General features: G+C 38.1%; 1 protein-coding gene across 6 annotated transcripts in view; it reads left to right on the top strand.

The window, feature by feature from the left end:
- UBE3A (ubiquitin protein ligase E3A) overlaps positions 1-23,688 on the top strand; it is a 55,558-nt gene that overhangs the window by 2,764 nt on the left and 29,106 nt on the right. For 2 of the 6 annotated variants that reach the window (XR_004841848.1, XM_009637649.2), the window contains exons 2-6: positions 759-848; positions 3,985-4,052; positions 11,315-11,461; positions 12,055-12,173; positions 15,628-15,672. Coding sequence is in view for 4 of the 6 variants with exons in the window: in XM_009637649.2 (XP_009635944.1) it covers positions 12,154-12,173; positions 15,628-15,672 (65 nt within the window). In the remaining 2 variants the exon portion in view is untranslated. Of the gene's footprint in view, positions 1-758; positions 849-3,984; positions 4,053-10,611; positions 10,685-11,314; positions 11,462-12,054; positions 12,174-15,627; positions 15,673-23,688 lie in introns of those variants that run through there. The other 4 variants (XM_035893209.1, XM_035893210.1, XM_035893211.1 and 1 more) reach the window with 4 other exon arrangements.

Here is a 23,688-nt window from a genome sequence, read left to right on the forward strand (position 1 = left end):
CCCCCCCCCCCCCCCCCCCCGGAGAGTGTTGCAAGCTTTGCTGAATAGTTGGTTCCCAGAGACAACAGCAATGAGCAAATTGTGTGTTTTAAGTGATTTTTGTCACCTTAAATATTTTGACCTTAACATTTACTGCATTAATTTCCTGTGTTTACAGGCAGTACCTGGCAGCCTTGTAAGGCTGTAGTGCCAATGAATGAAAGTTTGGAAAAAACCTAGTTTATATGAATAGTTATGCATGTAATGTATCTGGTTAGTTAGCAGAAAGTCAGCAAATACAGTGTAAAGGTAATATTTTGTAATGAAGCAATGCTTGAGTAGCTATACCAGCTGGTGAGACATTTCTTCAGGAAAATAAACTCATAGGAGAAATATAAAAAAAGATAAAATCGAATAATGCTGAGATCTAGGATTCGTGCTTGACAATGTAACATGGGAACAAATAGCACTTTAAATTGCTGGTTTTGAATAGTTCCGCCTTCTTGTGGCTAGGAGCGACAGAACTTACTGATGACAAAATAACTTACCATTTGCAAAATTACATTATAAATTAAATATTACCATAGTGTTCTGTCTCACAAATACTCTTATGAATGAGTCTCTTAAAGGAAGCATTAACTACTTCTTACTTTTAATAGGTTGAGCCTGCTTCCCTGTATTATGCAAACTGTTGGATGGAGGAAGGGGGGCGGGAAGTCAATCTTCACCGATACTCTTTCCATTACCATCCTGCATGGTTCTTTACCCATGTTTTACAGGGTGGTGAAGAATTAGAAGAAGCTGCAGTTGTTCAGCTGAGTGGAACTGAATGGGTGGCTTCCCTCTGGACCATCACTTCACTGTCTTAGGTAAGAGGGGTGACCTGCTTCTTCTGAAGCAACTTGCATTTCCTTAGAACAGAGGTATGTGTGTTTTAAGAGAAACTTCTAGTCAGTAAAGCAGAGGTTTGGACTTTTTTTTTTTTCTTTTCTTTTTTTGTAATCCAGTGGCTTGAAAAGGATATTCACACTATGTAGCTGTTGAAGACTTTTCATCAAAAAGCATTACTGTTTGCATCCATCCAAATAGCTTCACAAACATGCTCTGTGTTTACTTACTTTTACCTTGGAGAATCATGCTTATCTTCTGTAGTATGTCAATAGTGAGACTGTACCAGAGCTGAATTACAGTGGTGATGCTTTAGCACAAACTTGAACTGATGTACCAGTTGGCTGCTTGATATGGAGGGTCCTCCTTTTTTTCATTTTCAGTCTTCCTAGGACATAATTTCAAAGCTGTGACCTAAGTAACTAAACAATGCAAAATTTATGTGTCTCAAAAACTGTAAGGTACAGTATGTCAGTTTGAAACCCAGTGGAAATTTGGTCTTGGAGGGCCTTGCATCAACCAGTGGGATCATAAGCAGAAAATCATGGAACCCATGTTTGGGTTTGGTGGTTGTTGCGTAATTGTCTGGCAGTAATTAGTTTGCATGGTTTGCTCTTCATTCTGGTGTCCTGTGAGGACTGTGGCAGGACTTCTGCTGTCTTGACCGAGCTAGAGTTCTAGGGGTGAAGCTTGTTCTTCATCTCTCCTTCATAGAGGAGACCATGCTTTGGAGACCACTCCCTTTGCTTAGACCCCTTTTTGGACTTGTTGATACTTCCTCGATAATCTTACACCAAAGAAATTGGTGAAATGAGGAGAGTAGAATGACACACACCCCCTCTCCCCTACCTTTAGGAGCTATGCGCTGGGGAGGCACAAGAGGTGTATGTAACATGTTGCCAAGCTTGTGTGGTGCTGAGAGATGCCAGACTTGTCCAGGCAGCCAGACTCTGGCACTGCTTGTGTACTCCTGCTCTGGTATGCTCTGTGGGACCCAGGTTGGAGCAGCTGCAGTTCAGCAAGCTTGGGGTGTTAGGGGGTGGTGTAGTGGCTCTTAAAGGAGCTGAACTTCTAAAACGGGCTGCAGGTCAAAATACTTCAGGAAATGCTACCATAGTTGTAGAGGAGTTTTTCTTTTGCGTTATGGTTAGTCATGTGTTTGAGCTGACTAATGCTTAAAATATTTTTATTTTACAGTATGGTATTTTTCATTGTCTTAAAAGCTATCAAAAACTTTTACAAAGCTAGATAACACTGAAGATGTCTATCACTCCTTCAGAATTTCTATTTCCAATATGATGCTTTCATCTTTCTTGTATTCAGCTACATATTCAGATAATGACTACTTTTTATTTAATTGTGAAATCTCATGCCCAAAGTCTTGGTGATGAATATTGTAGTTTAATATGTGTATATGCCCTATTTTATTTTTAGAAAGTCCAAGGTATACTAGCATACACTGGCTGCAGTAGCAGTAATCATAAAATCCCAGGTAGATGTATTTGTAATACTTTTTCATGCTGTATTTTGTTCTGCTCGTACTCTGTGCACACTGAAAGTTGGTGCTTTTGTACCCTAGAGGAGAGTGAGTGAATTTTACATAGATGATGCTGCTTTGTGTGCGCACATGAGCAAATATACAGGTTGGAGTTTAAGCTGGAAGTCCTGTGGTACAAGCTGGGAAAATATTGGTCACGTTTGTTGGAACGCTTTTAACTGAGTTTGCCTAGTGATGTCACGGTGAATGAAGAATTATTTATTAACAGAAAATAAGATAGATATTCTGGATTTCTACTGTTGGTATGGAGTAGAAGTGCCACCACTGAACAAGAAAATCATCAGTTACTGTCTCGTATTGTTCAGATAAATTTATTCTTTTTTTTTTCTTCTGAATGGTAGTAAAGTTCTGACACGGTTGCATAACATTAACTCGATCCTAATTGTACATAAATCCATGTAATTATCGTAATTGTTTGTTGAAATAGCAATCTTGTTTCATGAAAGGGGTAGGGTGCCCTATTTAACTTTTTGCTTTAAATACAAAAAATTGTGTACAAACTGTTAGTGCTGTAGAGCTTTACTGGCACAACACTGTAAGTCTAGGATCACCCCATTTCACATCCCTGATAAAGAACTGGTCCTTTGGTACTGGATGGGTTTGACACCTTTTTAAGACAAACCCAAATGTACTCTTAAGGTAACCAGATCTGGGTTTCCTTCGTGGGAACTCTCATCTATATTGGAGATCAGCCTAAATCAGCTGCATTGGATTTGTTTGTTCTTAATAGAGTTTTAGAACCAAGAAATAAAGTATTAAATCTTCACAGTACTGAAAATGTGATAGTCTGTGCCAAATGAGTAATTCTTTGGAAAGTAATAACTAGATTTCTTTAGTTGTATGCCTGTTTGTCTTTTTTTTTTTCCCCTGAAATTTGTTGTGCTTTTAGGTGTTTGTTTGAAAATGTTTGGAGTATGTTTTAGTCATGCATCCCTTGTTAATTATGGCTTCCCTGAAAATGAACAATTTATAGAAAAGCTTAACAAACTCCAGCAGTTTTGTGCAGCCAGGACAAAGATGTGGTTCTATCTGACTTCTTTTGAGTGTTGGGGTTTTTTTGGTACTATAAATACCAATTATTTAAAAAAAAGGGGGGGGCGGGGAGGAGAAACTTTGCCAGAATCTTCCAGAAGAAGGAAATGGGTATTTATAATGAATTGGATGAATGGAATTTTAAAACTCGATATTGCATCACTGGAGAGAAAAGAATAGGGAACATGGAGTGTATGGACTTTCTGCTTTTGTAGTTTCTCTAACATACTAAGTATTTTCTGTTGTGATTTTTATAGGAAGTATGGTTTAGTTTGGGAAGTCATATATTTAGTTTTAGGCAGTCCTTTGGGGAGCAGAGAGTTGGACTTGATGATCCTTACGGGCCCCTTCCAACTTGAGATATTCTATGATTCTATTCTATGACTCGTAAGTATATGTTTCCCTTAGTTGCAAACTTATGACTAACTGAATGGCCATTCCTGAATGTATCATTCTGCAGTTGTACTGAGTTTCAGACTGGTATGGACCATAGTGCAAAACCTGAAATGTGATGTTTTGCATTATAGGTACAGGAACTGTAGCAGTCCACTTTAGAATTTGAAAGAACAAGTTTCTGCAGCTCTGGAAAGATATGGTATGTTTATGTTTTTGCTTATATTGTGTGTATGCTAATAATCATAGTAACATATACTTATATGTTTATTCCCTGATTTAAAGAAAAAAGTTGGAAATAAATTCAGGAAGAAACACATTCATTTTTCCCATTTTTTTTGACTTGTGATGTCTATTACTTAGGCATAGTTCTCTAGAAAACTGAGTTACTTATTTTTTTCTTGGAGAGAATAAATACTGATTATACAACATAGATGAATTCCCTTTTAATTTGTTTTACAAGCTCAGCTTCACGCTACTACAATCCGTCTGTTTCTCCATGGACTGGATAAGAATCAGTGCTGTTTCTGAAAGTTTTTTTTTCTTGCTGCTGAGCATATTTATAGTGAGGCTTGTACAGTTTTTGGGTATGACTTGCAAAGTAAGTGTAGAACTACTAGAAAACTTAAAGAAACATCAGTGTAAGTCAAATTTGCAAATTGGAATGTTAGGAAATACAGAAATGTAACCTGCAGTAACAGTGCTAACGTGAGCCCATGGCACATGATACCTCTCTTTGTCCAGGCTCTTACATGTCCAGCCAGTTTAAAAATATGTCCATGCACTACAGCAAGGTTGGAATGTTAACTTGTAGTTATTTTAATTTCCATTTCTATACCTTTATTCTGGTGTAGTCTAGTGGAGGTACCTGGTGGTATGGAATAACTGCAGCACTCTGTAGTGCCTCAAGTTCTCTAGTTCTGCACTTGGTACGTAGAGAATTTTTGAGACTTTTTGCATTGCTGCATTCAGAAAAACTACTATTGTTTAAGTGAATTTTTCTACCATATTAAATAGGTCCGTTACACACATGTATAAAATTGTATGTAGTTACTTCAACAACTACTTCTAAGCTATGTGTGTACTTTCTTTTTTAACCACTTAAAATGTGGGGAAGAACTTGGTAACTGCTGGTACAAGTTTTATACTCTGTGTGTTTATGTCTAGATTTTTCTTTTGAAGATATTTAACATAAGAACCTATTTAAAGCTTTGAAAACTCAACCTTGCAGAAGGGTTATTGAGTGTCATCTTTTTTTAAGTTTTGTTTCGTAGGAAGCTATAGACAGGAGCTAAAGTGCTAGAATGATTAATTCGAAGCTGAAACTTTAAATTTATAGTGTGTGCTAATTAAAAACTGTAAATCTCTTAAAAAGCCATAATATTACATTATCACAATCCAGATGTTCCTGCAAGAATTGTATAGGTTGGTCCTTTACTCTAGCAGGCATCTGGCAGGTAGTATATATACATTTTTGCACCCACAGCACCACTGGGACCACCCACCTGCTTCTTGCTCTCCAGTTTCAATACCAGTTGTGTGTACGATGCCTCTTCTTCAATCCTAAGCTGTTATTTCTTTATTGCCATTATTTCTGCTGGCTGCTTTTTTTGAAGGTTTAACTCTTGCCAGTATGTATGCGTAGTCTTTGTAATGGTATGTGCTTCATAAATCGATGAACAAGAATTCCTCTCTAATCCCCCACAACTTGAGTAATGAATACTAATGGAACATAAGAAAAGCTGAATATAATGCTGCAGAATTGCATGATTGCTTGGTCTTAATAGGAGCTATATATACACAAACATGCTGGTGATGCTAGAGAACTTGGTGAACAAAAAGGAAGGCTGTGTGGAAATGGGTGGCAAAAGAAAGCGAAATAAGAAAGCATAGGCAAAAGGACAGATGGAATAAAAGTTTAAATATTAAAGCTGAAGTGAAGCTGTAAAACTTACCTGTTTGGAAAATAACGTGAGACCTAGCCAGGAAAAGGCGAGCTACTGAAAGAAATTTTAAAAGATGATTGGATTTCACCTCCTGATGTAGGAGGAGCTTTCCGTCATAGCTGTGTATCATTTTGGAGGGAGTCTGAAGTAGTAGGCATAATTGAGATAGAAACAAGTGGCTCTGCAAAAAATGAGGTGTGTTTGTAAGTGGAGGAAAAAACAGCTATGGTCTAAATGAAAAATGCAGAAGCTAAAGATAATTTCAGGTCTTTCCCTCTTTTATAAAGGTGAATAAAGTACATCTATGATCTTACTGAAATATCAAACCAAAAACAAATGTTGAAGGGAAAATCTAGTGTCCAGAGTTGTGGGGGCAGTTGTAGAAAATTAGAATAATGCACTGGCCTTTAGCTTTGGGGCAGGGGGAGGGAATGGGAACAAACACTAGGCCTTTTTCTGTTACTATGCGTATTTGTGGAGTATTGACATCAAGACAAAGTAAGTATACAGATGTTACAGGATGAAGCTCTTATATAAATTTCTGTATATTGGGATGCACCAAATTCTACCTTTGATAAACTCAGTAACTTGTGGTTTTACTGAAGTGTAAGTTCCAGAATGGCACCATCTTTAATTTGAAGATAGCAGCAAATTCAGATACCCACCCCAAATAATTTATTCAGGTGTTAATTGTCCTTGCTATCCTGTGTGCTTGTGTTCCTACTCTAATTTGAATGTCAGCCTTCAGTTTCTAGTCCGGGTGGTGGAGTGGGGTGGTATTCTTTCTTTTAATTGGAGGATATTTTTTATGTATTCTTTCTGTGCTATGAGAGGACTTAGTTTCTTCCAGTATCCATATTGATTAGTTTGATTAAATTTAAACTCTATCCATTATTTAATCACAAGGCACTTTCTCCTGTCTTCATGCTGTCTTTGTGGCTCTTTTCAAAAGCGTTCCAGAAGTGGCAGAAGAACATTGAATAACTGGAGAACTGGGCTCAAGCTTTGAATATGTCTGAATTGCTTTGTGCAGATGAACAGACACCTTTCCAGGAACCCTTCACGAGTCGTATCTGTTGTCCTAGCTGTAATGCTGGGAGCATGTATATGTGCTCATCAGTTGATGACCGACTTAGTCACTTTAGGTTGGCATTTTCCAGGATAGAACTCCATTCTTTTGGCCTTCTAACTGTGTGATTTTGTATTTGTTGTTATTAGTTGAATGGTTTGGTTTACCAAGCAGTGGAAAAAAAATTGTATGGGTGCCTTATTATCGGTTTTTTGCAGCTCCATGGGGATTTGTGTAATCAGGTTTTATTAGTGGCTGTTTTATTTTACTTTAGGATCATTGATAACTTGACCTGCTCTTAGTTGTGTGAAAAAAACTTCTGGAATCTTACATCGTTTCATGTTTTCTGTGTTGGAAGCAGCATGCAAGCAACAAAAGCAATTGATGATTTCAACCTTACCAGGAAATTAAAGGTCTCAAGCATGCCTATTACATGTTTTTTCTGCAAGTCACAGTTAACACTGAACTTAGGGATTTGGTGAATGTTCTACAATTTCCTCCAAGCCACTTGATGAATCGATCTCAGGTTATAAAAGCCTAGTTTGTCTATTAGTTGGCAGTCCCTTTTTTGAAGTAGTAAGCTAGCTAGAGTAGTTCTGAGGGCACCTTTTACTGTGTAGATGATGACTGTCTGTTTCATCATGGTACTCAAAGTTATTCTGGAAAGGTATCAGATTTAAGAAGAGCATTCGTTCTTGGAGGATTCAGAGGGGTTGTGCAGAAAGCACACAAGCTGTCTTTAGTTGTATCTTGAGAGACAATTATTTTTAATTAAGCAACTCAAATTCCAGCATTGGAAGGTAAGGAGGGTCATGGTGCTGCTTTTGTACAGGTGAATCCACTTCCGTTTTCATTAGGTCATCTGTCAAAAAAAGGATCATAAAAAAAATTTGATCAAAGATTGCTTGGGTGGAAACTTAAATTCTTTTGTAGAGGAAACAAATTCTTAAAAATGCCACCTCCCGCGGCACCTATCATTCAGTAAGGTCAGTAAGAAGTCATAGTTTAAATAAGTGTTCCTTCACTCAAGGATCTTCTTAAACCTGATACTGGGTGTGAGCGGCCAGATAGCTGTGCTGTCACAGAAACTCCACACCTGTACATCAAATAACTTGGGGAAAGTAATAGATATAGGAAATCCATATAAGTGACAACTTCAAATGATTTGTAGCTGGAGGTTGTTTGGCTTTATTTTTGATTGCTGACAAATAGGTACTTATGTTTTCTGCGGTGTGGCTTTAGGTTCTGTGTTTTGAAACCAGGGGCAGCTTCTTGGCTGATGTTTGTGATTACAGACTTTCAAGATTAAATTAAATGTGCAAAGAGAAGATCTCATCAGTCTATGCAACAAAGTTGGGGGTTAGCCTCTTTTTATGCACCCGAACTTGGTTTCTGACTTCTTGTTCTTTCACTGTTTTATTTATTTCTTCCCTATTTTTTCAGTTGATTGGAACATTCTTTTCAGAAAATCTGCACTTGGAGACATGGGTGTAGTCTCAAACTACTGCATAAACATTATTTATCCTGTTCCCTCTCAATGAGTGCTACTCCATGCCATAAAGGGTTCTTCAGATATATGGTTTGAAGGCATGGATCTTGTGTATTGTCTTGCTAATTATAACATGGGTTGCTGCATTCCTGGTTGAATCTACCTCTCCTAAATAGTCACTAGGCAGACATAGATGTGTCTGTACTGGAGCCTGCCCAGTCCCAAAGAGCCTCTAGCAGCCATCTCGGGTTTCTCAGGCATATTCCACAGGCACAAACTGTGTTTGATACCTTCAGCTGCTCTGTGTGTCTGTGAAAGCCTGAACTGTAAGCCCATGCTAATCATGACAGTGAAGACAGGAGAAATCTGTTTGAGTAACTTTGTTCTAAGAATAAATAATTGTTCTGGGGCTGGTTTTGCAGGGTCGTACCTTCTAGAAGGTAAGTTATATCCAGAGATATTTTGTAAAAGAATTCCTATGACAGAAAAGCAGCTGGTTTAGGTCCGTTTCCTGTTCTTTGTAGTTCCTTTTTCCAAGATGTTAGTCTGTTCATCAGTGTGGTTTCCCTTTCCTGATCAGTTAGTGTCCTTACCGTTGGTTTTTTTTCTGTCTTGTTTGGATCCAACAGGCAAAATGTCCTTTGTTCGAACTAGATTCAGAATAAGGGATCTTTCTTTGATGGCAGTCTCCTTCACCACCCACCCCACGTTTCAACATGCTGGACTCGTTGCCAGCAGACAGTACTCTGCTGATGTGTGAATGAGTAAGGTTTTAGAAAAATTTATTTCTTCATCTGTGCTAGGGAATCCTTGCCAATCATATTCTGTCACACAGGAGTGGTAGGAAGGATAGGTGGGGAAGGTAGGATGAGAAGGGAAAATGATTCGTTAAGATTTCTTGCATCTGGATTGCTGAAAAGTAGCATAAGATTTTTAGACTCAAGTACAGTAAATCTAGTTTTAAGGTATCTTGTACCAGATTAGAAATGCTGCAACTACCTGACTCAAAGTTCTGATCCACGATGAATTCAATTTGTAGATACAAATTCCACTAGAAATCTTTGAATTAACCTTAACTTGGTGAGATTCATGCCAATTTGGATACTGCCTCTCTTCATGGAGTCGCTGTAGGTACTATGTTGGGTGGTGTGGTAAATCTGACTAACAGAGTTGGATCTGTGCCAAGCCTGGGCACAAACTTGTCTTGGCCATGATTGTGGATCTGCCACCTCAGTGCATATTCTTTAACCTAACAAAATCTGATTGTTTTTGAATCCAGCACAAGCGTGTTCATGACTTCTCTCTTCCCATATGAAACTGCCTCAGGAAAACCCTGTTTTACAGAGGCTGCTGTCAGCCTGTTGTTCTAACATGCTACCATTTGAATGGAAGACTACTGTAATTAGCTTTTGCCCATGGTCTGGATGATACAGGACACAAGTCTAGGTGGGGAGTGATTGATTTGTCGCACTCCAGAACTTGAGCTGGTTCTTCCAGCAGTCAGATGGAAATGTGGGTTTCCCAACCAACAGGGCATTAGAGATTACACCACTGTCCTCTTTGACCAGCATAATAAAAGTTACTTGGGCAAAGAGCTAGTAGGGGGTTTTCATTTCTAAATGCATTTTTACAGGGCCATTTCACATCAGTTTGGAAAGCAGCAAGAATTTAGATGTAACTTTAGAAGAAAGCACTGCCTTAGGATAGGCATCTGTTTCTTCAAAGTTAAGGCTTGCCTGAAAGTGGGCATTGTCAGGTCTTAAACAATCAGAATGCCATAAACAGCGTTCTAAGGCTTCTTAGTTTTGCATCAGCATCTTGGTTTTTGCTGTTTGCTTTTCTGTACAGCTGATGGTCAACAAACATTAATTAGAAAATTTTACCCTGTTTGTCATTTAATGTTGACAGATGACAAACCTTTCCAACTGACTTTTATTCATTGTACTGTGTTCTTGGCATTGACTCAGTTAAACTTTGACAATTTACACCAGTAAAACATAGGTACTAGAGAACCTCTCTTTTGTTTCAGAGGTTTTCTGTAGCCTGCTTATTTTTTACTGATGTCAATTGTACTTGTGTTTAGATGAGAAGACTTAAATACTACTAATGTTAAAGTAATTAAATGGTACTTTTCTGACATCAAGGAGCGTACCCAGTAAAACTTATAAGCATCATTCCGAAGTTAACATAAATTTTGTTCCCTTGCAGAGTTGGTAGCAGAATGGCAAACTGTAGTAGAACAGCAAAAGTCAGCAGCTTTTCTGACAAACTTTAGAAATCATGGGCTTTGCTTACTGATCAGTGATTTCGTATCTCTGACAAGTCAACAGGTACAAATTAGCATTGAGAATGCTTGATTGCTCATCAAACCTCAGACCTTACTGAAAGACTCTTGCAATAGGTTGGAATGAAGCACAGAAGCTTTCCTTACAGAAACATTTAAGGCCTGCTGACGTGCTCTCTGAGTATTTGCACCAGGTTGTTGCGACTGCGGGTGTTGCAGAGAGCTGCGGGTGTGCCCTCAATAGCTCGCTAGCCTTTGTGCACCTTGCTTCTGTATGAGGCTGCTGCTGCATGGCAACCTGCAAATGTGGGGTTTCGTCTGGGTTAGAGCCACAGGAGTAAACCTCTCTGATACAGTAGAGGTCTGTCTTCATAGCTACTGGCTGCTTAGAGAAAGTAAGATAACTTTTTAATTACTAAATACAGTAATAACATTTAAATTTTAATCAAAGCTTTATATCATCAGAAAGTTAATAATGCTGTTTATGATCTGACTCTCTCTCCATCAGAGGCCTTATTTCTTTACAGTCTTTGTCCCGTGCACCTAGGAGCTTGGGTGGGAGAGAGGATGGGGTGAATTGAGTGTTCAGGGTTATGTTTGGAAATACTTTTATCAGTTAACTTTAGTTTAGAGTAGATAATAGCAGTAGGTAAGAGACTAACTGGTTCCTTTTCAGCCATGGAAGTAATCAGCTGGGGTGGTCCCAGGGCGCTCTGGGCACGAGTATTGCTGAGTGATCATTGGCTGCCACCTGCGTGACAAAGTAAAGGACCAACCCTTCCATTTATACCAGTGGAGCCAGATCACAGGAAACAATTGACAGGTAAAATACACTTTTGAAAATTTAAGGGAGAGGAGAGAGTACATGTGGCATCAATGGAGCAAAGAAACTAAAAGATTGGCCACAGATAGCAATGGTTGCTCCTCTGAAACTTTTACATAGCTTGAGTTTACTTGATTTTGGGGAGAGTCACACAGCAAAGTGTGAGTTACATGTTGCTCCCCTGGGAACACAGAGGCCTGTTAGGAACCAGTATTAATTGACTTACAGCAGGGAAACAACTAATGGAATTTTATTGTAGTTAGCATGTTTCCAAATCTTTAAGTGCTTGTTGTCTTGACATCAGGTCCTTTCCACTGGTCCAAGAGGTGGGTTTTGGTGGTGTTGGTTTTTTTTTAGAGAGGCTAAAAATAAGTTGATGAATTTTCAAGTTCATCAGTTGAGTGTACTGTAGTGAGTTACTCTAGAAGTCTTAGAATGCCATTCAAAAATGAACTAATTTTTGTGCAGGAGGTCTTAATCTTGCAGATAAAACAATGCCTAGCATCAATATTTTTCTTCTGTGTTTTTTATTTAGTGGACTGGCTGAAAATAATTTGTAAGGACTTTTAACTAAATTATTTTTACTTATTTAGAGTTGTTAAGCCTATGCTTAGCCCAGCGTGATACAGGACTGGTGTGACAACTCGTTTTTAATCAGTGACTCAAAATTGTGATCACCCTGATGTCACCGAATGGCCACAGCTTGTAAAAGGTAAGCATGAAGCATATAGTGTTGTTTCTCAGGATCATTTCTAGCATAAGGTTTGTTATTTTAAAAGTATTTAATTTGTATGGCTGGAGGTTAGTTTTATAAACCGTATTAAGGTATATTGTTTGTTTAAGATAAGTCAGCTGGCAAAGTTGACTTACTCTCTTGCTCAGTGTGATTTCAAAGCTTACTTAGCTTGTCTTTGCCTGCGTTTTAAAATATGAGCACTGTGATGCTCCATGGTATCCATTTAAGAGCAATACTATCACTTAAAAGTCTCGGGTGGTTTTTACTGTCATACTGGAATTCTGTGTAAGTTGTTTAGCATATTTATTTAAGCAATTTGTTAAATTTTTTAAAGTATTTGTCCAGGGGGCTTGATGATGTTAACATTTGTAGGTTTGCATACCTTAACTTTCCTCTTCTAGGGAGGTACAGTGGAGGTAGAAAGTGGCTTGCGTAATGAAGAAGTTGCTCCCCATGTTATTGGAAGTGAGCCACCATTTGAATTTGCCAGCTCATGCTGCAGTATTCAGATTAGTTGGTGTCTTGTGATCAGTATCTACGATCTAATTCAAAGCTGAAATTTATAAGAGCATTTGCACTGAGATTTTCTCTGAACAGAACTCTTGTTTCAGATTTTAAGCATGAGGAAAGGATGTGTTGCCATACTATATAGTTGTTTTTCAGTACTGTTGCCTGCTCAGAGGAATAACAAGGTATCTTGTTTGTAAACAATCAGGTATTGCAGAATAAGTAGCTTCTCAACAAACAACTACAATTCCTGTAATTAGATTGATCTTCTATGTTGTTTTAATGAGTACTGAAAGCTTATTTTATTTGGTGCTTACATTGTCATTTGAAACCTTTTAAAATCTCATTAGTAAGTGCTTTAATGGTTCTGCAAATCATAGTTATGGTAGGTCTGCTTGGGTTATAGAAAACAGTAAGCTGAAGGAATTTGATCCCTGTTTTCTCTAGAACCGAATTTGATCCCTGTTTCCTCTAGAACCGCTTATCTTAGAGGACCAAACCTTTTTTGACTCAGCTAGGTTTTATTTTTCTGAACTTTCCCAAAACTTTGTCTTCTCTTACATTGTTTCTTATGGAAGAAACCTTTTTTTGCAGAACAGCATGTAGTGAACTGCACTGTCTGTTCAAAGCCCAGATAAAACTCAAACAAATGATAGGGATAGGAAAAGATTTGGGATGTACCAATAGCTGTGTGCACTGCAAATCACCAGGCTGCCTTTTTTACATGCTAAGTTTAGATGCCAATCTGCTCTTTCTCTGTAAGTTTTCATACTGCTGTGTATTTTAAAGGCTCAAAGCAATGAATACTCTTGATGTTTTTAACACCACTGGTTCGCTTGTATTTTCATAGCAACTTAAAGCACTACTCTTACCCAAAGCTTCATTGTGTTGTATTTCCTGTGACTAAAAGATAGCAACCACCTCAAACTTCCAAGCTCTTTGCTATCAGTTTCTGAAGCCCTGGACATGAACAGAGGAGCTAGGCACTGCTCTCTTTCCACTGTTCCTCAGGTTGTATGGCTTCTAGCACTTGCATGCTTAAGTGACTAATTAGAAAAAAAAGTAATTGAGGTTCTTTTCTCTCTGCTAAGTATTTAGTGACTTGTTTTGGTCACTGGAGTTGAAGGGAAGTGAAAATTTGATTTGTTTTGCTGTTGAGTATTATTTTTGTCATTGACTATCTTGTCAGTCCTGAACTTCTGTGAGTAAGGGAAATGTCACTTGGAGGGAATAAATAGAGACCAAATTTTGAGACTGGTCAGTTTTTGTTATTTTCCAGTTAGAGGGTATTTGCATTTTAAGCGTGAGTATAAAGTTAGTTGGATAGTAAGTTCAGAATTCCATCCCTAGTGTCAGTTGAATTTTATAACTTAGTGGAATATAAACAAGTAACTTCCTGTGTTCTGCATCATCTGTCACTGTGTAGTATCCAGCTATCCTAGGAATTTTAAGTTGTCTGCCAGAATGCTTTCTAGGCATTGGGTCTGTTAACATAGTACAGTTTGCTAAAATCCAGAAAGTTGCTAAGATCTGGTATGTCAGTAAAGGAACTAAGATTTTAATAGAGAATTCTGAGAACAGTCCAGGTTTTAACAGCGGGGACTATCCAGTACGGTAGCATAATGAAACATAGGAAAAAAGGAAATGTTTCAGGCTACAGGTGGAGACTTCCAGTAGTGTTTAGAATGGTATAGATACTCATATAGTAAACAGAGAAATTCAGAAATTCCATTCCTATAAACAAAGACTTTCCCAGTAAAGCTATGGCAAAGCCTGCTGAGCTGTGCTAACCGAAGTCCCCTAGCAAACCCTACTGAAACTGACAAAGTGAGTTCTATTTGCAGATTTTAGCTTACTTCTGTCTTGAGAAAGCTCTGTCATGAAAGACATTCTTGTTCATCTAAGCTACAGAGTTTTACTGTAATGGCTGTGCTCTATATTTCCACACTTCATGCAATATATCTAGTGTGGCAGTTCTGGTCTACGGTACCAAAATCTATACCCAAATGAAGGTTGGATAAGGTTCTTCAGGATATGATTTCAAGGCTGCTTTAAGGTGATAAAGTCAAAACTGCTGCATTTGTACTGCCTTGTCTTCTGGCTCATCTGGCTGCAAACTCACAGGGTAGGGAGAAGTCCTGAAGGGAGGAAAAAAATAAGCTATCTAACATTTACATTTTTTTTTAACTTCTTGAATCATGTGCTGGCATAAGGAAGTATGTGGGAATAAGGAGGAGCTAAACAGCTATAATTTAGCCTACTTAACTTAATGTGGAACTATACCCCTTAAATTACTCTGTAAATTAAGTCAAGGGGATTAGCAAGCTGAACACAGGTGCTGCTTGTGTGTTCAAAAATGCCAGGCAATAACACCTGACTCTGAATATTACTGACTGACTTGTGAGGTGGAAGGAAGAAACAGAAAGCTGCCTGTGAGATTATGTCTGTAAATTCAAGTTGAGAGAGACACTTAAAATTCGTCTGAGACTCTTGAGACCCGCTTCTGAGCGTCTGCTTCTTGGGAGTCCCAACTGTGCAGAGAATCTTTTTGTAACAGTTGATCACTGATAAACTTTGAGTATGTATTTTGGTTACAGAAGTGGTTATGAAGAATTAGCCCAGAACAGGTGCACTATGCAACCTGAATACAAGTACTGCCAGCAGAGCTCTCCTTTAATGGCTGCTGTTGCGCAAGCTGTGGAGAAAAAGTGCTGTCCTCATTAGAGAAATTTGGCTTAATTATATTGTCAGGTTTTATGTTATAAACTGTTTTCCAGAGTTTGGTCAAACAAAATAAAAGTGCATGAAAGTTGATGCTTTTAGTGGCAATAACATATTATCATGTTCCACCTTTCCTAACTCTTCATATTGTAATGCCTTAAAATAACAAACTATGCTTAAGGTTTTCTATCTGTATTTGCAGATCACCAGGAGAACCTCACTCTGAAAACATTGAAACTAGCCGAATGTAAGTAAATGAGTGGATGAGTTTGGTATATCTTGTTTAAAAATGTTTTGAGCATATGTAACAGTCACTCTCGCATCTGCTTAAAAAAAATACACAAGCTGAGTAGAACTGTGGAATTATCTTAGAAAATCTCAAGTTAGTATTTTGTTATGGAAAATTTTAATTTTAAGCCTCTGTAATCTTATTTTATATTTTAAGCCTCTGTAGAAACTGTGATATTTTTTTTTTTGAGGGTGAAGGAGTTGAAGGGAAAGTCCAGCAGTTTAATTTGACGCGAACCAGTAGATGGTAGCATAATACAGTGTCAGAAATCTCCAGGCCTATGTTCAGACTTGACAGTAGGGATGTAATTTCTACCTGCTATTCACTAACATCTTGCATGTGTTTGAAGACACTTCAGTACTAAGGCACAATACCTGCTAATATCTGTTGCGGCAGATGGATTGCTGAACTAAGAAGAAAGAAAAAAAAAAAAAAGTCTGACTTAATTTGGCAAATTTATATATTAGTTACTCCTAGAAACATAAGACTAGCTTTCTTTCACTAAAAGTATTCATGTAGCACCTTGCTGACAGTTCTGGGCCTTGTTTTGGTCTGTCATCGTTAGCCTAGAACCCAAGATTAACTAGAAGCAAGATTGTGATAGGCTGAAATGTTAATTTCAAATTCAAAAGGGTTGCAGGAATGAGAAGACAATTTTAAAAAAGAAAAAAGTTATTTGAGACTTTATTCTTTTGTGAGTTAGCAAACAAAGATTCTTTTCTAGCCATTCAAACCACCCTGTCAGGACTCAAATAGGGAAACCACAAACTCTGCTTTTCTGGCTTACAGCATAAGTTCCAAAATAATAGAGGGAACATAGCCCAGTGATTAGGGTACTGTCTAAGGCTTCAAAATATCTGGGTTCATTTCTCTTCTGCCACAAACAACTTCTGTGACCTTAAACTGTCTCCTCCACACCCTTCCCCCAAGTGGTCTAGCATTTTATGCACTGTGGGCTGAATGCCAGTTTCAGGATGTTTTGCAGGCTAGGGGACATAGTGTGAATTGCTCAAGGACTTCTCTGCTGTAGTGGCCCAGTGTGGGCAGAGCAAAGCTGAGGTGGGCCCCTCCACTTTGGACTGCATATCCAACCTTAAAAGTGATGAGAAGGAAGCAAGGAATGCTTTTCCCATGTGTTTTTAGCAATTCACTGCAGTGAAGTCTTTTCTTGCACTAGGAGGAGCATTTCTCCTGGGATGGCGAATTTGCTTTTCCCTCTTGTGTTATCTCTTACAGAAGTGCTGTCTAGCTGCTTTCTTAGAGTACAGGTTGCAGGGATCCAGACCTGAGAGGTGACCAGCTGTTGCTATGTGGATGTGTGTTAGAGACAGAGGTTGTAGGGCAAAAACTCTGCCATAGTCTCTTCTCTGCTCTAGTAGCAGCCCCTGCTGCGTTATGTTTTATTGTTCCTACAGCAAGTTGTGTTCTTTTGTTTCACTGGCCTAGTCAAATGGAGAGGATCAGGCTGTAGACTGGCAGTAGTCCACTCTGGATATTGTCAGTTGGACTGTTGCTTTTTACACTTTGTAAGGGAAGATGTGTCGGAAACAAGGATCTTGACTGGTGTGAAAAAAAGGCCTTATAAGGACCTATAAATGAGAAGGAAAAGGCAGTACAACTATTTTTCTAGCAGTTTGACAGTTCTTTTTTTGTGTGTGTTTTATCTTCCTTAGAGCTGAACCTGAAAAAATAATTTACAGTAGTAAGCTTTTCTGTGTGAACTGAGTATTTTCTTTTTTGGTGCAAAATGATCAGAGTTGCCCTGACTAGGTTTCGGGTAAACATCCGAAATAGATGTAAGGCAATCAAGCTGTAGGGATTAACAGATTTGTCTGAGTAGTAGTTATATGGTATTAATGCATGGTATACTTGCAAAACTAATTTTTTTTAAAACTATATCACAATATGATGTGTACATCCCCTATTACATAGAATTTCTGCTATCCTGCTGCATAGTTGCTCTTGCCACGTAAGGTGGAATGGCAGGCTGGGCAGTGTGACCTGCAACCATACTGTGTAGCTAAAATAGTTACTATGTTGTTTACATCCCTGTAATTCATTAGTAAATGCTTGGACTTTACGCAAGTGTTTTGTTATTTGCACAATGAATGGTTAAGTTGCTTTTGCTCTGGTTGGCTGATACAATTGCTTAATTTATTTCCGTGTTTTGCATTGCAAAGCTTTATACCAAGAGCATAGTCACATGTTTCACATGTGTGAATTAAAATAAATAAATAAATAAAGACCCTACTGATTCTTCCAGACTCTTATGTAGCAAATTCTTCCATGGATAAGTCTTGCTTATCCCAAGCTTTTCAAATTCTGGCTATGTGTGATCAACATGCTAGCTCAGAGTTAGGAGTCTCTTTTCCTTAGCATTCATTCAAGTCTTTGAACTTTTAAGATCAGCATCTCCCCCTGTCTGCTTCTGTCGCAAGTCTGCATTAATTTTCAACTTTGACTAGTATAACTTTCTTAAAACCTCTTTAGCACTAAATTACATAATTTTTAATTGTTTACTTTAACTCGGCTTCTTATCAGTTAATGTATTTTCATTCTGTGTATTATATGTTGTCACATATCAAGGCAAAGGCTTGGGTATTTTGATACGATGGTTTTCTGTGCATTCATCTTTCCTTCTTTCTGTTTTTAAGGATGGGATGCTTAGCAATTTTGAAACTTGTCTTTTTTTTTTAATTTATTTTTTAAAGTCGTTGGACACCCCTCCATTTAAAGTGTTGTTATAGTTGATGTATAATCATCTCACACTGGAGTAGAATTGATAGCTAGTTAGTTTCCTTTGAAAAAATAGCAAAATACAAATTCTGCACCAGCCTCAAAATATGCCAGAAAAACAAATTATAACCATTGCAAATATATCCAGTAACTGTATAAGTATTAGTGTTTCATGATACGTACTGTCAGATGCCATCCTCGTGCTTTCTAGACATATAATGCCTTAAATTACTTCCTCATAGCTGAAAACAGAGGTGGATTTACATAACATAACTGTGGGACATGCTCATCATAGCCTCTATATCAAACCATTTTTGTGGCATTTGCTGCTTGTTTTATTGTCATTCTTGGAAGGAAAAGATGTAAGAAGTATCTTTATGTACCCCCACAGCCTTGCACTGTTATACTGTGATCATGTCTAGGACAAATTAAAAAATTTCTTCTCAGGGTCTCTTGCAATGCATCATTTAGCCAGGCAGTGATTCCCTCGAAGAAACTTCATAGGTTAATAAGACTGCATTGACTCTACTCAAGAATTATTACTTTCTTAAATTTAGCAACTACTTAAGTTACAGTTAAGCATCTGTTTTACCTTTCCTTCCAGGAGCAAAAGTGCAGTAAGATAAGCTGAATTTTGTAATGATTTGAAAGAAATGGAATTCCAGATGTTGGCACTAGAAAATATAACTGAAGCAATGTGTTATAGGCCTTGATTCCCATGGAGTTTGGAGGATGCTGTAAATTTACCAGTTTTTAAAAAAAAAAAAAATATTTCTCTCGAGCTGTTTAATCCACAAATGCTAGACTGTTCTTAAACTGGAAACTCAAGTGTTTAAGTCTTATGATCCATGTTATTTGCACTTAGTTTCTGCATGATCACTGTCATCATTCTAGGACAGTGTCATGCAGAATGAAGGCATAGTAAAAGAATGTCACTGTGGAACCCTAACTTAAAAATGTTCTGGAGTTTTTAGTAACTTGAAGAGAGTAGTGTGATCATCCCTTTCCTGTACTTGGCCTCTTTTCTTCAAGTTGTACAAGGAGACTACAAGGTTGAGCAACATTTAGGTCTCTTCTCTGCAGGTTGTTCTTATATGTGGCAGTGGTCAGTCCTCTTCTTTTATCAGTATTTTTGTCTGAAATAGTTTGTCTCTTATATCATACTTTCTACTGAGACACTCAGTGGTCCCGAAGTAGACAATTGGAATCTGTGTCTCCAAGTTACTGTCTGTATCTTTTGACATCTCACTGCAGTGCTAATATTAATCTCCTTTCTTTGGTTGGGATGCTGATAAGAATACAGTGCTGGTAAGAATATAGAATTTCATGCTTGACAAATTTAAGCTTGTTCAGTAGAGCACAATGTGAAGTTTAATTGTACTTGCTTGAGAGCGAGGACTTCTTTAACCAAGGGAAAACAACATGGAAGATAGTAAAGAATATGTATTTTGCTTAATTTTTGATAAAATATTCATTGTTTGTTTTTTCCTGAGTATAGAAGACAGACTGAAGGACTGCTGGAAGTATGCGAAGTTTACTGTCATTTCATTTCTTTCCAATAAAGATGAAGTTGATCTTAATGTGGCCTCATAGCCAGAACAGAATATTAGAGTTTAGGACTTCTTGATAATTTAAAACAAAATTTGGAGAACTGTTGAAATGTCTTGTGTGGTTAGATGTGATTATTCTTTGGAAGTTTAACAGCTGATAACAATTACGTAATTTTTTCTTTAAAATAGTAAGAATAACAAATTTGTTCAAAGAGAGTAAGATTTTGTAAGTTTGTAGTCAGTCCTAAACTTAGTAACAAGTTTATTCCAGCGGTAATTCAAGTTACTTTTTCTTTGTAGTTAAATAAATTTATGGACTTTTTTTATGAAGGCTGTATTTCTCGCTGCCTTTTCAAAAGGCACTGATTCTGTAAATGTGAACATAGTATTTAAAACTGTCAAGTATGCCTATCATCATTACCATTTACATATGTTGATTGCTTACAATAATTGCCTAGTAATTGTTTCCCCATACTCAGTTATTTAATGGCTTCAGGCCTATAATGGTTGGGGGATGGGGGGGATTTTTCCTGAAATTGCTTGGGTTGAAAAGCCAGGGTACAACATGCGTTATTCATTGCTCAGTTTTTTGTCGAACTGAATGTTGGAGGGATGTTATAAGTGACAGGGCACCACGTGCCTTCTTAAGAAGGACAGATAGGAGCCGGGGCATGAACCAGTTGGTCTGTGGAATGACGTTATCTCTCTAGAGTCCTGGGGCTAATAACATGAAGGGGAAAGGTCAGTAATGAAGGGTGCTTTTCTAATAGGACTGTAGCAAGGTAATTTGTCTGTGAGACGAGATTAAAAGATAAGTGCTGACCATGTTCTTGACCCCCTCTCTATAGCTGCTTCTCTGCATTGCTCCATAAAGCCAGGACAACTCTTCTGTTCTCAGGTTCACCCTTCCTGAGGAAGTGCCTTGCCTGACTTTTGTCAGTACATGATGTTCCCAGCAGCACAGTGGATCCTAGAATATGTGGTGGGGAGGGAGGTCTCCTGAGTTCACAGTCTGCCCACGTCAGGGCCCGCCACACTGGAAAGAACAGGGCTTGGAAAACGCAAGCTCCATGTGTGTGTATTTGCAGACGTATGTTTACTGGGGTGCCAGTGGCCAAGGCGGGCAAAAGGTGTTACCACGGTGCTGGAACAGAGGGCTCAGCTGCAGCTCTGGGTGGAGCAACCTTGGCATTTTGGTGTGCAGGCCGCTTCAAAAGGGTCTGTGCAGGCAGTGCTTTTACTGGAAGCTTGTCTTCTTCAGCACTGCTGCTCTTGCTTTAACTAAGCAGAAAACCAACATGCAAGGTTTGAAACTGAAACTTTCAGAAAGCAGTATTTAACTTCACAGAGATGTCCATCCATAACCCACACTTCTTTTAACAGTTTTTTGGTCTGCTGGTCATCTTATTTCCACAGTATAGTATAATTGTTGCAGGTGTGTAAGTATCTTTATGCTCCTGTCTGTTAAGGCTTATACTGAAAGTTTTTTTGCTATTAGTACTGAAAAAACTGGTCCCTGTTCTTTTCCTATCCAAAAGACAAACATAAATTTTCCTCTAGTTTCCATGCACGTTAATACTTCTGTTGAGGTTTTTTTGGGTTAAGAAAGAAAACTGCTTATGAACATCTTGACAATTCTGAATTCCTGATAGTTTTGTTAAAACAGACCATTGTAAATTTCCACTTAGTAAAATTGGCCATCTGGGAGCAATGTGAGACTTCTGTGTAGCAATATTATAAGTTTTTGTGTCTCAAGCAGAAACCATTCAGAAATATGTAATTTTGTACTGATATTTCCAGACAAGTATGAAACCTTCATACATATTTCCAAAATTTAGGTAAACTTTAGGCAAAAATGATGCATTTGTGCAGGTATTTTTAACTTCAGGCAGGTTTTAAAACTTGGATGGAAATGCTTTGCTCTGAAGAACTATGTGCTTCAGATTTTCTAAAATTCCTTAGGTGTTTAAACATCTGATTTTCTCTGTTGCAAAAGTTTTCTTTATGTAGCATTTCTCTGCATTTAGTTTAAGATATTTGGGAAATGCAAATTAGATGCTTTTACATAGGAACTTTTGAACCCTTGTTTTGTATGTGGCTTAGACGTTCAAAAGTTAGCCAAAATGCAGCCTGATACATATTTGCCTAAGTATCTAGAAAGGTAGAGGCTCAGTGGTGCACATTTCTGGTGATACTCCACAGTTTTGGCAGCATTTCAATTACAAATGCCAAGTATTTATTACCTGGCTTTTTGTTAACAATTAAAAAGTCTAAAGGCGTTCTTTTTTCTTTAAGTACTACAAAACTAAGTCGGTAAATACTAATTTTTTTTTAAATGGGAAAATGTGCTTGTGAAATTTTTGGGCTTTGAGGAAGGAAGCCGATGTCTATTTTGGGTGCCTCTTCCCCTGACTTAAGTTTCTTGCTTGAGGAGGTTATACAAGGCCCACTGTGTGGGAAGTTACCCTTAAGGCTTGAGGATATGCCTGTGATGTGCCTGTGAAATATTTACAACTGCAACCATGCCAGTGCAGTTTCATGCTCAGATGTGCAACAACACTGTGAGTCTTTGCAAACGTGTGTAGGTAACTCAGGCACTGCAGCCTTAGCTATGCTAGAAGGTGTCTGTGTGCTAATGTACAGTGAACTAGTCATTGAGTTAATAAGGAACCAGCTACTCTTCACTAGATCCTTGTACAGGAACTTAAAGGGAGCTGCAGTCTTTACTGTATAGCGTGAGCTAAGAATAGAGAGGGGGTTTGTGTTACCTCACTTGATTAACCAGTTTTAATGTCTCAGGCTAAGAATGTAAGTTTTCTACATACTAAGTGGGCAGGGGAATGTAGAAAAAGATCAAGTTTTCACCTCTGGAGAACAGAGAAGGTATGCTACTTTTTTTTTTTTCTGAATAACATAGAAATGTGGGACATTGTCCCTGAACAGTGACAATAATCCCTCAAGTACCCCGACAGGAGTGTGGTATGGAGTATCTTAATGTTCTGTAAAATCACACATTTGCTTACTTGGAACTGCATTCTCTGTAAGTGCTTTAATGGACGGACCACAGTAAGGGTAGCTCTTGTGGAGGCTCGGTAAATTCTGTTCTACCTTCTTAGGTCTGTATCCTGGCTTTAAGTCTCCACCTTTTTTATTTACTTGAATAATTTACTGAGGCTATGTCAAAAGTCTGTGGAAGAGCTGCCAGGGAGAGGAGGGGGAAAATTCTAACACTGTTTTATTCTAGTACTGTTGTACATTGTATTCCTTGCTTCCATATAATTGTTTTTAATGAACTATCAGTCAAACCTTCTGTCTCTAATAGAATTTCACAGAACTTGAGTCATTGAGTCTGTGGCCATGAGTCAAAATGAAAATGTTTGTACAAACAGCATTATTGTAGTCATAGCATAATTTGAGAAGTAATTGGTAGTTAAAAATTGGAAGCACAAAGACTTGAGTCCTTCAGAAGTTACTCCTAGGCAAGTCTAAGCTTAGCTTTGTATTCTGGCATCTCAGAATGACCTGATTAAAGTGGAGTGTTTAATGTCTTTAATGGCCCGACAAGTTATCCCCAGGGTAGCCAGCCTCCTGAGCTGGAAGGATGGGGACAGTGAGTGGAATAAACCCCCCACAATCCAGGAGGAAGCAGTCTTTGACCTGCTATGCCACCTGGACATCCACAAGTCTA

Source organism: Egretta garzetta, unplaced genomic scaffold (genome assembly GCF_000687185.1).
Source record: "Egretta garzetta isolate BGI_Z169 unplaced genomic scaffold, ASM68718v1 scaffold504, whole genome shotgun sequence".
In the NCBI taxonomy this organism is placed as follows: Eukaryota; Metazoa; Chordata; class Aves; order Pelecaniformes; family Ardeidae; genus Egretta; species Egretta garzetta.